We start from the raw sequence: 13,806 nt of genomic DNA on the forward strand, positions 1-13,806 counted from the left end.
ATAATTCAGACAACCAGGGTTAGTGGTTGTTTAGAGGGTGGAGGCAAGTGATTTTAAAACACTCCTCTGCAGGCAAGTGATTTTAAAACAAATTACTCTGATTCTTTAGAATTATCTACTTCTATCTGTGCCAAGTATATTTCATTTCAAACTATCTTTCCCGTAAGTTTTTTTTCCTCCAACTATATGATTCATTCAGATCCTTAAGAAATGAGCAGCTGATAGGATCTATCTAAGTTTCTGTCCTATGGCGATATGCTTGTTGAAACGATTGTTGTGTTTAGTTCTACTGCTCGGAATCTTCATCTTCTTCTTTAAAATTTGATGTCGGTCTTCTTTCAAGTTTCTCCACCACAACATCGTCAAGCTTCAACTTCCACCTTCTTTGCCTCTATCTCAGAACAACCCATCATCAACCCATCATTGTTTTCTTCTGCTGTCAACCCTTTTAGCTTAAAGTTACTATTCTTGTAGGCTAAGCGTGACCTTTTTTGAAAGCCATGAGGAAAAATCCTGTAGACCCAACCAATGGATTCTCCTCTATCTCCTTACCAAGTTGTTACTGCTGCTTGTTGAATGCTTTCCTTCTTCTCAATTGGTGAGACATGGAACCACTCTCCAGTCAAGAATATTAGAGTTTTATAGGTGTGGGATTCCACTACAGATCATCCTTCTTAATTTTTGAATATTTTATTTTCTGATTTTTATGGATGTATTTATGCTTGAATGATTTAACTTATCAGATTTACCCAAAAAAAAGAACCAGAAGCATGAGCTTTGAGCTCTAGTATGTAATAACCTAGGCTCCAAATTAAGTGGGTTTCTCAGTCTAAGAAGTTAAAAATTCAGCACCTAAGTTGGCGACTAATTCTCATGCTTAGATTCAATCAAGTAATTTTTCTATTTTCTTTTCAATTAACCATCACTGGCAGATGTTCAGACAATAGGTGATTGAACTAGTTCCTCTAAAGTTGTGTGGGTTGGTAGGATCAATTAAAGTATTAAGCAGACACGTAGTTTTTCTTGTTCAACATCCAGTAACCATTTCATTATATCTATATCCGTTTCATTTTATCTATGTGCTGGAGGGGTGGGCAAGTCCATCTTGTTTAGATTTGCTTTGAGAACTTTTTATGTCATTCTAGCCTTTTAATTTGAGTTTCTCTATAATCCTACCATGTAACAGACAACTTGTGCTTGCATTACTTTAAAAAAAGACAAACGGATTAACCTTTATGGGTTAGGTTGGCATCCGCTAGATATTAAATTAGATCGACAAATGAAGTCTTATTTAGGTTGGCAGATCGGGAATCGGTCCATGCAGGATAATTGAGCCAGATGTGGGTTTACACTTCCCAATCCATTAAATTATAAACAGAATCAGTTTTGATATTTTAGCCAAATCTCCTCCTATATGTATCTTTCAAATGAGATTGGTGGTTGAATCCCTTTGCCTACCCGTTTGCATAGGATTCAATCATATAAGAGAAGTTATTTCTTGCCTTTACTTTGATTTACAAGTGCAGATTTGATTTTTTCCTGGATGCATTTGGCTGCATTGGTCTAGCGAGGATCCATGAATCATTTGGTTCACACAAAAACTAATTGGAGCAAATGCCAATGAGCTCTTGGAAATTTGGAAAGTTCGCACCCAGGAACCTTGTCCAAAAATATTTTTCTTTTAAAGTAACCACACACTTCTTGCATGTATGTCTCTCTCTCTCTCTCTCTCTCTATATATATATATATATAACATTTTCCCAGATCTTGACTCTATCGATCAGGATTGGTTCGGGTTTGTGTCTTTCGCCCGAAGGAATGATTATCTTCTTTCACGATATCTACCGTTGGATCTCTTTCCGCACATCTCTCAAAGCATTCCAAACTTTTCATTCGTCTGTCTGCACAACTCTCAAAGCGACCATTGCGCTATCCGATGGTGGATTCTCGAGAAGGAACTTCAATCATTCTTTCGCGCGAAAGATACAACCACTGTCCCATCGGGATAAGGTGGTGGGACCCAACCCGACAGAGCCGACCCCTTAATGGCGAAGCCCGGTCCAAGACACAGAATACGCCCTCCGGACCGACGCGGCAGGTTGACTATCGTACCCGAGACCAAATTTTTTAAGCTTCAGTTTTCTGGAAGTACTTATTTTCTCCTCTCCTCCCTACCCCGTTGAAACCGACCCACCCTCTCTCTCTCTCTCTCTCTCTTCCCCTTCCGCGCCCTTCTCCTCTCCTCCGCCTCTCTCGTCTTCAGATCTGGTAAGCCCTCTTTTCTTCTTTGATTACGATCGCCTTTTGAGTTTGATTGTTTTCTTGATTCTAGTATGAAGGCTTTTAATTTTCTAGCTTTTTCTGTAAAAAAACAGTTTTGTAAGGTTTGGTATGATCTAGTTCTGATCTTGCAACGAGATCAAGAAATTGTTGTTGTTGAAGTCAAGAATTTGCTTCTACTCCCTTGATTCTTTGAACTTCTGGAGCGATCAACTAAATAATTAAGAATTCGTGATCTTGAAGCTGAGGATACTCAGTCTGGATTGATTTGGTTGTTCCCCCCTATTTGTAATTATTATTTTTTTAATTTTTCTTGTTGAAATTTCAGATAAAACCCAGTTTGGCTATGATTTGATCTGGGATGTTAGGAATTGGTTGAATTAGCAAGGAAGCTTTTGAATAGTATGTTTGATGAGATATGTGAGTGTATAGGAAGTGATTCTCTATCATGGATTGATCGCTGCCTTTTGAGTAGTATTGACTATTTCCTGGTTTCTTTTTCTTTTTTTTCTTCTTATTTCGACTTCTAGGTGAATTGCTTCTTTCTTTTTTCCCCTTTGATTTAGGCTGTGGGAAATCATCTGCTGGTTTAGCTTGTTCTTTGAGTTCTTCCCTTGTACAAGAGATAAAAGGTGAGCCCTTTTTTTTTGCCTCTGCCATTACCTAATTGTTCCGCTAGCTGTGTTTTACATGATTAATCAGATTTATGGTGATAAACTTCACCTTCGACTTTTATTATTCAAGTGACGGGCACTTTGGTGCCAGGTTCAAAAACTTTACATCCTAAGCCTATTCTCGAAAGTTAATTCACTCTCACTCTATGCAAGTGCAACTATTATTAATTAGTAATTAGTAACATTTTAGGATTCATATTATCTTCTTATTTGCATTCCCGCTGCTAGTCTCTATTCTGACTCTTTTACTCTAGTGATTTGCTCACCATCGTAAGCCTTTTGCCTTCAACTCTTGGTTTGGGTATATAGCATACTTTGCCTTGATAAAGGACTAAGCAAATTTTGCAACTTGATGGTGGAACTAAGGCAGATTCAGGAAAGAAAGGAGTTTGCCATGAAACATTTAAGGCCAGTTGGTGGATATAGTATCTGTTGCTGGAAATTAGACCCGGGGGCGGCCGCGAACCGAGAGGGGAGGAGCTCCGCTGCCGGGACAGTGGGTGGCGGTGCGTCGGCTGGTGGCGTCTTCCTGGAGAATCCTGCAAGAAAGAGGAGGGAGTAAAGGCCCTCCGAAGCTTAAGTCAGAGGAGGCTACTATGTGGGGGGAGTAAAGGAGGAGAATGTTTGTTTCTGTATCCGTTGTGTGTCTGTCCCCCCTCCTTTCCCCCAGGTTCTCTTTTATAGAAAGATATTATGTTACCTGGGAGGTGACAGGGCAATTTGTCATTTCGTGATAATTGGGCACGATCATGCTCATTAATGGCGTTGTGGAGAATAAGGCCGGATCAGACCGGAGTCAGGAAGCTGTCATGGTTGATCGGACCCGTTGGGGCGGTTGAACCGCCGGCCGTGGTGGGCCTGGGGTTCGTAGATGGCAAGTGCATTGATTGCTGAGTGAACCGGTGATCAGGGAGAGCCATACGCTTTGATGGTCCAGTGATTCGGAGATCATCTTGAGCCATGTTCATTTAATGGTTGAGTGCATCGGAGGCCCGCTGGGGTCATACGCATTAATGGTCAGACGTGCCGAAGGCCTGCGGAGATCACGTGCTTTAATGGCTTAAGGATGGCAACAGAGTACGGTGGAGTTGTGTATTTAGTTGTCAGGTCCTCTAGAGGATTAGGCGGAGGTTGGATGTTTGGCTAAGGCACGGGCTCAGCACGGGTGCCGAGCCGAGCCGGTTGCTCGGCAGGGTGTCTCGTTGTGGGGTCGGGCGTTTTTCTGGTTGACCGCTGGTCGGTGCTCCTTGGTTGGGTGCCTTTCTGGTCGGCGCTCCCTGGCCGAGCGCCTTCGGACTGGCACGACTTGGGTTTTCCCCCCAACAGTATCTATCTTATTGGTCACACTTTTAAGCTCATGCAGCCAAGGAACAATGCTCTAAAAGACTTGGAAAGAGTTTAGACAAAGGGTGAAGGTATAACCATTGGTACAGGGAGCTTTTTTTAAAAAAAAAATCTCTAATGCACAAATAAGCCAAAGGGATAAATGAACCACAATCTTATGCAACCGTAACATATTCTTCCATTTAATTCTTTTCAGAAAAACAATATAACAAATTCTAGTATGGTATTTGTACTCAAACAGACAGATGCCACATGAATTGTTTATGCTTCAACAATGAAATCTAGCCTCTTATTTATTAGGATTGATGAGCTAGAGTTGAATGGATAAGTTAAAGATAAGTTAAAGAGGAGTTTGTCTTATGCAGTGTCAAATCATTTATTGTGAACAAGTATTTACTAACTCCCAGGTGGAACTGATATTACAATATAATCTGTAGGCAGTCGGCCTCACATAAAAAAGCAATCAATCTTCTTAGACATTGTTGTCAAAGGAGCTCCAGTGCTCCCCTAGGCATTAGGCAAGTTGAGGAGACCATCGAGTGCCTCAATATTCCTCAGGCGTTGTCACTTTACTGAGGCAACACATAGATGAGCACCTGGGAGAAAACAAGAGGTGTTCGGGTGAGTGCCTCTTAGATGTCCAACATTATTTTCCTTTTCCCTTTTTGCCTACTCTTTTAAGCTAAGTTAGCTTTGTTTTGAGGGGCATCTTGGTGTAATAAAGCCCACTCTAAGATGTTTTATGATTTACTTTTTTTTTGTTTAAAAATATCAAATATGGTGTAGGAAGTGGTATTTTGTTGTCATATTTGAATTTTGAAGCTATTTTAGGATGTTTAGTGTTTTAGTTTAGTGTTTTATTCTTGCTATCTTTTGTTCAAAAGCATGTTATGTAGAGTGGAATTTCGATGTGATCTTTTGAAAGATGTGGAGCTTTATATCCAGTGTTAAAGACAATTACAATTTAGGATGTCGAAACTTGAATTATTAATTTTATGGTGTTTTTGTTGTTTACATACAAATAGTACTTGTTTCTAATGCGTTTGTTTAGCTTTTCATGAATCAAAACATTACTTTCTTCAGGCGGGCGCCTTTTGGCTCCTAATGCCTTAGATGATATGGGGTTCTATCGTCTTAAGGGTGCCTTTTGTTTTTGACAACCCTATTCTTAAGGGCTTGAGTTTTATATGGTTCTTGTCTTTGTTTTCATTGGAATCTGTCTCTTGATGGATTAAGCAATTTCTTAAGGTGTAAAGGAGGGTATTTGAGGGCCTATAAAATTAGTTGGGCTAAGGGTCTAGTAGGATACATAGGCTATGAATTTATCTCATATGGGGAATACTTTGAAGAGTTGTGAGTGAATTGTTCATCGATTTTAAAAAAAAATCTTAAGAGAATGAAAAGATGGGGTTCTTTGAATCTACGGTGCCTTGGAATGGAACTATCAACTATGACTTGCCAAAGAGTTTAAAGCTTGACTATATGATGATAATATCTGAAGGATGACCAAAAGTCACTGGAGGAAGGAAATAAACAAACAACTAGGTAATAAAGAGGATATAGAAAAAAGGAGGGAATTAAAAAGAAGGTAAGAGAGAGATAAGAAAGGATAGCTAAACAGGTCTCCTAAAACTGTGTTTGTTTTCTTCAATTCAAAAAAGAAAAGAAAAAGTAAAACCGCTTATAGCTGGCTTGGAGACTTTATGTAGATATGACTTAGCTCATAATTGGATTACCTTTAGCTTTTGGTCGCTTAATTTTTAGGATTTTTACCTTAGTTTGTATTGCTGATTACTAAGATTTGCAGATGTTAGATCAATACAGGGGTTGGATTAATTCCATTTCATTTTCAAGAGCTTTTCTTGGGAAGTACTATTAGGTAATACGTTAGCTATTTTGTCTTTCTTAAAAGATTTTTGAACTGGTCTTTCTTTTCGGTGGATTTCTGAATCCTATTTAAGTAGGAATAGTCTCTATAGTTCCACTTTAGGTATAGATTGGATAGGAAGCCATTAGAAATGTACCTTAATGAGATTTTGATGATTGTCTATAGAGGTTCCTTAACGAGATTTTCTTCTTCTTCAATGTCTTGAGTTATTTCTTTATTGATGAAAGAGATGAAAGATTTAAATTATCCTGGTATGATCCCTAAAATTTTTAAGTGCATAGTTAAGGACTTGACAACCCCAAGTACTTGGAAGAAGGCTTGATTTTTGCACTTTCATTATGAAAGGAGGTGAGAACTGAGCAGTTGGTATGAAGTTCAGATTAATGATGAATTAATGAGAATTCTGGTGTCTTTCTGCTGCTTTATCCTCTTCTTCTTCTCTTTATTCTTTTAGGAGTGGCTTGTGGTATTACCTCAAGGATGTGGTTTTGTCATATCTGGAATAATTTTAAAGTTCCCTAGGCAGATTTTTCTGTGACATCCCTACTATTTAGATCTAAATTGTAATACATTCGACCCTCTTGAGGATTCGATTGTCAAGATTGACTCTTCATTTTGATATGTTAGACCTCACAACTTTCCAAGTTGAGTCCACTTAGGACTCCATATAAACGAAGGTAATCAAAAAATACTAAACCCGAGTTGTCTTTTTCAACCAAAAAGAATAAAAGAAGTAAGGGAAGAGAGAAGGATATGCATGGGTGATTATTCCCCAAAAAGTTCCTGCCTGAACGGTTGCTGCAACACCCATCAAGCCTTCTAAAGACATAACTGTAATATCAAATAGCAAAGTTGGCCAAATCACCCTCCAACACGGTGTTTGTATTTTCGTTGAAATCACGTAAAGCGTACATAGGGCTTAGACTTATGATTCAAAATCTTGTTTTACCTTATCCAAGTTGTGCATGCAATCATGCCCTTACATAGACGCTCTATGCTGGTCCCCATGAGTCTTCCATGTGTCAAAAGCCCATCCTCTACCTCAACCCGTTGGTCCCCCTTATGAAAATATGACTTTGTCAATACACAAGATTCTTAGACCATTGATTGCTAATGCAGTGAGTACCTCACTTAGGCATCAAGGTTGTCTTCTCCCACCCTCCTGTCATACATGAAAATAGGGGGCTGTCCTTCATGAGATGTTACTTCTTTTATTTGCTTCAAAGATTTCTTTATGTTTACTTTAGTTTCTTTTTAATAGTTAAGGTTGCATTTTTTGATTCGTTAAATCTCATATTCCTTCTGCATAACCAAGAGGATAACTAAAACATGATATGATGCATGTAAATGCTGTCATTCGCCTTAACGTTGCTGTAGAACGAGATAGTTATTTTGTTGATACATGTCATTTGGAGTATTTCTTTATGTTTACTTTAGTTTCTTTTAATAGTTAAGGTTGCATTTCTTGATTCATTAAATCTCATATTCCTTCTGCATAACCAAGAGAATAACTAAAACATGATATGATGCATATAAATGCTGTTAATTGCCTTAACGTTGCTGTAGAACAAGATAGTTATTTTGTTGATACATGTCATTTGGATAATGCTTGATAAGTTGATATGTTGAGTCTTGCCCTTTCACATTTGAATCGGTTGTGTGGCTTATTTGCACCGTCAACCACAAGTCTCCGTTTTATGGAGTGGGCCTTACATCAAATGCAGGTGCATTGTACAGCAAGAGGGGGAAGGTGTGGTCAAGAGCAGATGTGGATGATTTTTAAGTTACATTTGTGGAGGATTAGTACTGCTCATGTTCATGTCATGCTCTAGTGGTTGAAATAATCATGACTGCTTGAGTTCATCAACTCAACACAGCTATATGACTATAACAACTTGCAGTTCTTGATTTGAGGAGCACTAATTATGGTTCTTTCAACTTTTTTCTTTTTTTGTGATTCTCTTTCATAAGTTTTAGCAATATAATTAAATTAACATAGGATGTAATTCTTTAAGTTTAAGAATTTCATTTAGCACACGTTAACAGCGCTATGGGGCATCATTCTTTAATTTACCTTCTTTTTTTTTTTGAGAGGAATCATTCTTTAAGTTGGCAACCCATCATTTGACATGGTTTATGAATATGGAATTTTTTGTGCCATGCTTATGCTGGCATGCAAACGATGCAATGGATGCCTCAGTTATATAATCGTGCAAATATTCATACATGCTTTGGTAATATTTGTAATCATGTAACAATTCATTTGAATCATTGACTTTAAAGATATTAAAATTTATTCTCCATGGCTGATGCTCTTGCATGCAACAGGTTTTCCAATATGAATAGAGGAATTATTATTGTTTTTGGATTTGTCGTGAGTCCATGCGACCTTTTTTTTTTTTGATGACAACGTCATGTTTTCTGTTGCAAGTTGGTGGACATCAGCAAATAAGCATACTATCAGAAGCACTTCAGCTTGGTAGCAGTGCAACAATCTCTTGGCTGTTCTCGGATAATTTGAAATGTCTTTAATAAGGTCTGCTGATTCATCTGCTACATCATATGGTGAATCCAACCTTTGCACACGTAAAAGCAGTGGTGATGGCTCAGATTTATCCATGCAAACATTCGCATCAGATAAGCGAATATACCATTATGGCCCTGATTCTTACTGCTCAGAGATTTATGATCAACAATATTTCAGATCTTCACCAGGTCTAGCACATGTTAATCCATTCTATGTATCAAATTCTGCCATCCCGGGATCTGGATTTCGTCCTCAAGTTTCTTCAGCTTCATATAACCTGATGGCTAATACCCGGTCTTCTATCATCACAGAAAACTCATACAATGCTTGCTTTGCTGCAATCCAGCATTCTGAATCATCACTGAGTTCCAATATCTCTAATCAGACAACCCTATCTTTATCAGATAATCAAAGTCCAGAGCATAAAATGGACTATGATGAAGATGAAGTCAGATTGAAGTTGCAAGAACTTGAGCAGGCATTACTGAATGATAATGATGAAGAATTGTTAGATGAGGAGATGGGCATCGAAGATCAGTGGGTTGAGCCTATTAAGGACCTCTTGCTTCCGAATTCACCAAAAGAATCCTCATCAGACTCAAGTGTCAGTTGTATTGCCAGCAACAGAGAAACACGAACTCCAAAGCAGTTACTTTTTGGCTGCGCATCTGCAATTTCTGAAGGCAGCATGGAAGAAGCAAAAACCATTATATCGGAGCTCCGGCTGATGGTCTCAATCCAAGGGGACCCTCCTCAAAGGCTTGCAGCCTACCTGGTGGAAGGCCTTGCAGCTAGAATTGCCTCTTCAGGACGAGGTCTTTACAAGGCTTTGAAGTGTAAGGAGCCCCCGACTTCTGATCGGCTGTCGGCAATGCAGATTCTATTTGAGGTCTGTCCATGCTTTAAATTTGGTTTCATGGCAGCCAATTATGCAATTGCTGAAGCATTTAAAGATGAAGAGAGAGTCCACATCATAGACTTTGACATAAACCAAGGAAGCCAGTATATAACACTGATACAAACCCTTGCAAGTCGGCCGAGTAAACCACCCCAATTGAGGATAACTGGCGTGGATGATCCTGAGTCAGTGCAACGGTCGGTTGGAGGCTTGAGAATTATTGGGATGCGCCTTGAGAAGCTGGCTGAGGAACTCGAGGTTCCATTTGAGTTCCGATCAATAGCTGCTAAGACAACAGATGTAACACCTTCAATGCTGGACTGCCAGCCTGGTGAGGCCCTCATTGTCAATTTTGCCTTCCAGCTTCATCATATGCCAGATGAGAGTGTATCAACGGTGAACCAAAGGGACCAACTCCTTCGGATGGTCAAGGGTCTGGGACCAAAATTGGTGACAGTTGTTGAGCAAGATGTGAACGCTAACACAGCTCCATTCTTCCCAAGGTTACTTCTCCTCAAAAGCCTTCAGTTTCTTTTTAACACGAAGAATTCAGTATCCATTCAGAATATACTTACAAAACATTGTCTTTTATCATGCAGAATTAGGCTGAAACCTGATATTTTCCTTGAGCCACTAATCTCTATTTTACATTTAAAAATGCTGCTTTTGTATTTATCCTAGAGCAATTGCGAAATTCTCATTTCAATACATTCAAAATGGGAATGAACCAGTGCTTGCCCTAGCAGTCATTCCCTCTGTCTACCAACCAGAGGTTTTGGGTTTGTATCTTGGTGGTGCATCCCCAAACACTGGAATATGGTTAATCATGGTGCCGGTGGGCTTCCCTCCATCTCTTTCTGAAAAAATTGGGGGAAATCACAACCATAGAACCTTGTCCCTACTATTTGAGGTTGTCTGTTTTGAGTCCTTTGCAAATCAGTTCTATCAAGATCTACCTTTGATTTTATTGTGAGCTTCTTCAAGACCTTTCTTATAATCTCCATACGTGGCACCTCCTATCTTTTCTCTCGTTTTAAATCTTTCGGAGATGATTCAAACTATTGAGGCCTCCTCTGATTGTTCTTGCGCATTTCCATTCTCTTTCAATGGATTCTTCAGCACTTTATATCTGATGACGCGACTCTTAGGGCTTCTTTGACTGACTCATTCCATACCCGGTCCTACTTTATCTTTTCTTCTAAAGCATCTCAAAGATCATGTTTTTGCAAACAAGCCATGTATATTTTGTTAACTTTTACATATACTTGAAATATTTTATTTACCAGCTGAAACTTATTTTAGCTGTAAATTGTGTTATATACTCATTCCTCGCTTCATCTTCCTCGAAATGATAGATTTGTGGAGGTGTATAATTACTACTCAGCTGTCTTTGAGTCACTTGATGCAACTATGCCAAGGGAGAGCGCGGACAGGATGAATGTGGAGAGGCAGTGCCTCGCACGTGACATCGTCAACATCGTCGCCTGTGAAGGCACAGAACGCATAGAGAGGTAATTTCTGGTAGTATATTTAGCATTCTGCTGACCATCAAACAGTACACTTGAACCACCTTGTTTAAATTAATTACTTGTTGTGAGAAAAAGGTATGAAGCTGCTGGGAAGTGGAGGGCGAGGATGACCATGGCTGGGTTTCTTTCGTCCCCATTCAGCGGTCATGTGAACGAGACAATAAGAACACTGTTGAAGTCGGCGTACTGTGACAGATACATGCTTAAGGTGGAAAACGGGGCCCTCTACTTCGGCTGGGAGGACAAAACTCTAGTCGTGGCTTCCGCATGGAAATAGAACTTTAACCTTTAACAGGAGTAATACTACCGTGCTTTGTATATTCCTGGTTGTTTTGATGTGTATACGGATGAATGGAACTGAAATACTGCAGGGCTTGATATCGGATCCAATCTGAACTCTCTCTCCGTTGACTTGACTTCTACAACCTCGCTGCTATGTGATACTAAACAATAGCTTGCCCAAAAATTCTGAAAACATCTTTGGCATACTTTGATTGCTTTCCTCTTGTATGTTGGAATTTTGCGCCATCTTTGACGTATTGGCTTAGTGTGCACGCTGTTGCTGAAGATAGATTTTCTGTCCGCTGACCACCTACCACACCAGCTCTGGCATCCATGTTTTGGCTGGCTGGTGCAGCTCATGGTTTGGGAAGTATTGTTTGACCTTTTTTTTTTTTATTAGTTGTTAAGATTTGGTTTGCGGAAAATGGAGGGGAAGGTGCGGTGAATGGGGAAAAAAAATTGTTTGATTGGAGATTCCAAGAGAAAGATGAAAAAAATATTTTTATGAGAATAAATTTTTTATATTTCATGAAAAAAAATTATGAGAAATATGTAAAAAAAATTTATTAATTAGGAATTGAGTTTTTTTAAAAATTATTTTTAAGTGATCAAAATTCATAAATAAGATCTTTTTCTTTATTAGGGATATAATACAATTTATACAACTTTCTTAAAAGAGTATATGCTTAACTAAATATAAGCCATTCTGGAATATATCATTTTTTTTATGATCAATTAATCATGCCAAAATTATTTTTCTATGTATCATATTTTCAGGAATCATCTTTCCAAAAAAAAAAATTTACAGTGATGAAAAATTATTTCCGCAAACCAAACGAGTCCTAAGCGGTCAGTCATGAAGAAGGCTATCTAGTTTGCTGCCTCATTTGCCTTCCAGTAGATGTGTCTCGCTAAAAAAAAGCTAATCCATGAATGCGGCCTGCATCTCTTGGACACGTTATGATCGTCATGTTGCAATTTGTCAGCCTTTTAGGGGCTACCGGGATTAAGGAACTTGGCTATGTTTCTGATGGGTTGACCGAGTTGGTTTCAATTTTATCCTTGATACACCATAGCTTCTACAGGTGGAGTTTCAATAACACCGTGTAATTGAATGTAAATGGAGAAGGATTTTTATGGTTTAATGAAAGCAGAAGCTGCTTAAGATCAATGCAATTAAACATACTCCAATTGATACTAAATTTTGAATCGTTATCCAAATAAGCAGCAAGCAAGCTAATGCTGCATGTGTTATTAGGCAATAAATTTCTGCAGCAAAAATTATCTAAAAAGGAAACTGGGAGGCTCTTGTAAACGAAAAAGAGTCATCTTCAAGAATTTCGTCTTATCAACTTGACATCGAAAGCTTGATGTTGGAGAAATGACATTTGCTATTTCATCTTCCCTCATACTGTCTTCTGGTTGCCATCATAACCATAATTTACAGGTAATTGCATTTCTCCTACGACCTGATAAAGACTCCAAAGTCCCCAACTACTGGAATTGGTACCAGCACTGGATTGGAAGGCTTCATCTCTTCCTTGCAGAACTTAACATTGCGCTTGGAATTCAAGTTGGAGATGCTGGAAATAACTCTTCTTGAAACCATGTTGTGGGCAAGATGGTCCGAGAAAACTGTTGCTCCAACATTTTAAATGCAAGCGCATAATTTGATGGTTTTATAGTTCCAGAGGTGAAGATAAAACTTTTATTGCAGATCTTAGCAATCTTCTTGATGAGCTTGTCTTCTGATCTTGCTGTCTATATACATTAGCCGTCTTCTCTGCGTGTTCTTTTCCTGCATGGAAGTGATTGAAGCTGAACTGTTATTGCTGCAAAATTGGACATCTCCTCTAATTTTTTGTGTGAGACTTTACATTCTGTTCTGTTGGGTTCTACCTATCTATAACAGATTATTTAAGAAGCTAAAGGAGATGGTGCATACTTTTTGACATGAAGATTGTTGTACTGCATTTCTACAAGCAGTCACAAGCCATCGACACCAGAACAGAATTATGGGGGGGAATGGCGTCCTATGGGTACTTTGCCTTGTATATCTCTGATCAGTCGCTTGACTTTGATGTTTTGAGTAACCAGAATATGGTTTGACAGGAAAATTAAACTTTTGGTCCCAAAATGTCTTGATGTACCAAGTGCATATCAATGTCAAACAAGGTTTGCAATCTTACAAGCTTGTATATTTTGATGTTTTGAGTAACCAGACTATGGTTTGGTGGGAGAAAGATAGCTCATTTGGTTCTCTTGTATTTACACCAGCTGCGAAGTTCTATAAGGAGTCCTTATCCCATTCATGAAGCTTTCAAACTCCCGAGATCTTAATGGAGCAGCAGATTGCAGCACAGCTCATGGAGCATTTAAGCCTG

At 38.8% G+C, this 13,806-nt stretch overlaps 1 protein-coding gene across 5 annotated transcripts; it reads left to right on the forward strand.

The window, feature by feature from the left end:
- The first annotated feature begins 2,186 nt into the window (after positions 1-2,186).
- LOC103719135 (scarecrow-like protein 1) lies at positions 2,187-11,628 on the forward strand. 5 transcript variants are annotated; one of them, XM_039130220.1, is made up of 5 exons: positions 2,187-2,268; positions 8,618-8,901; positions 9,025-10,114; positions 10,967-11,122; positions 11,216-11,628. In XM_039130220.1, exons 2-5 carry the CDS (start codon positions 8,709-8,711, stop codon positions 11,415-11,417), a joined length of 1,641 nt encoding a protein of 546 aa, XP_038986148.1. In that variant the 5' UTR covers positions 2,187-2,268; positions 8,618-8,708; the 3' UTR covers positions 11,418-11,628. The 5 variants fall into 5 exon arrangements, with proteins under 5 accessions (XP_038986148.1, XP_008806489.1, XP_026665948.1 ...); XM_039130218.1 differs by adding an exon at positions 2,847-2,912 and having other exon boundaries at positions 2,204-2,268; positions 8,618-10,114; XM_008808267.4 differs by having other exon boundaries at positions 8,618-10,114.
- The last annotated feature ends 2,178 nt before the right edge of the window (positions 11,629-13,806 follow it).

The sequence above is a fragment of the Phoenix dactylifera genome, chromosome 9, assembly GCF_009389715.1.
Source record: "Phoenix dactylifera cultivar Barhee BC4 chromosome 9, palm_55x_up_171113_PBpolish2nd_filt_p, whole genome shotgun sequence".
Lineage (NCBI taxonomy): Eukaryota > Viridiplantae > Streptophyta > Magnoliopsida > Arecales > Arecaceae > Phoenix > Phoenix dactylifera.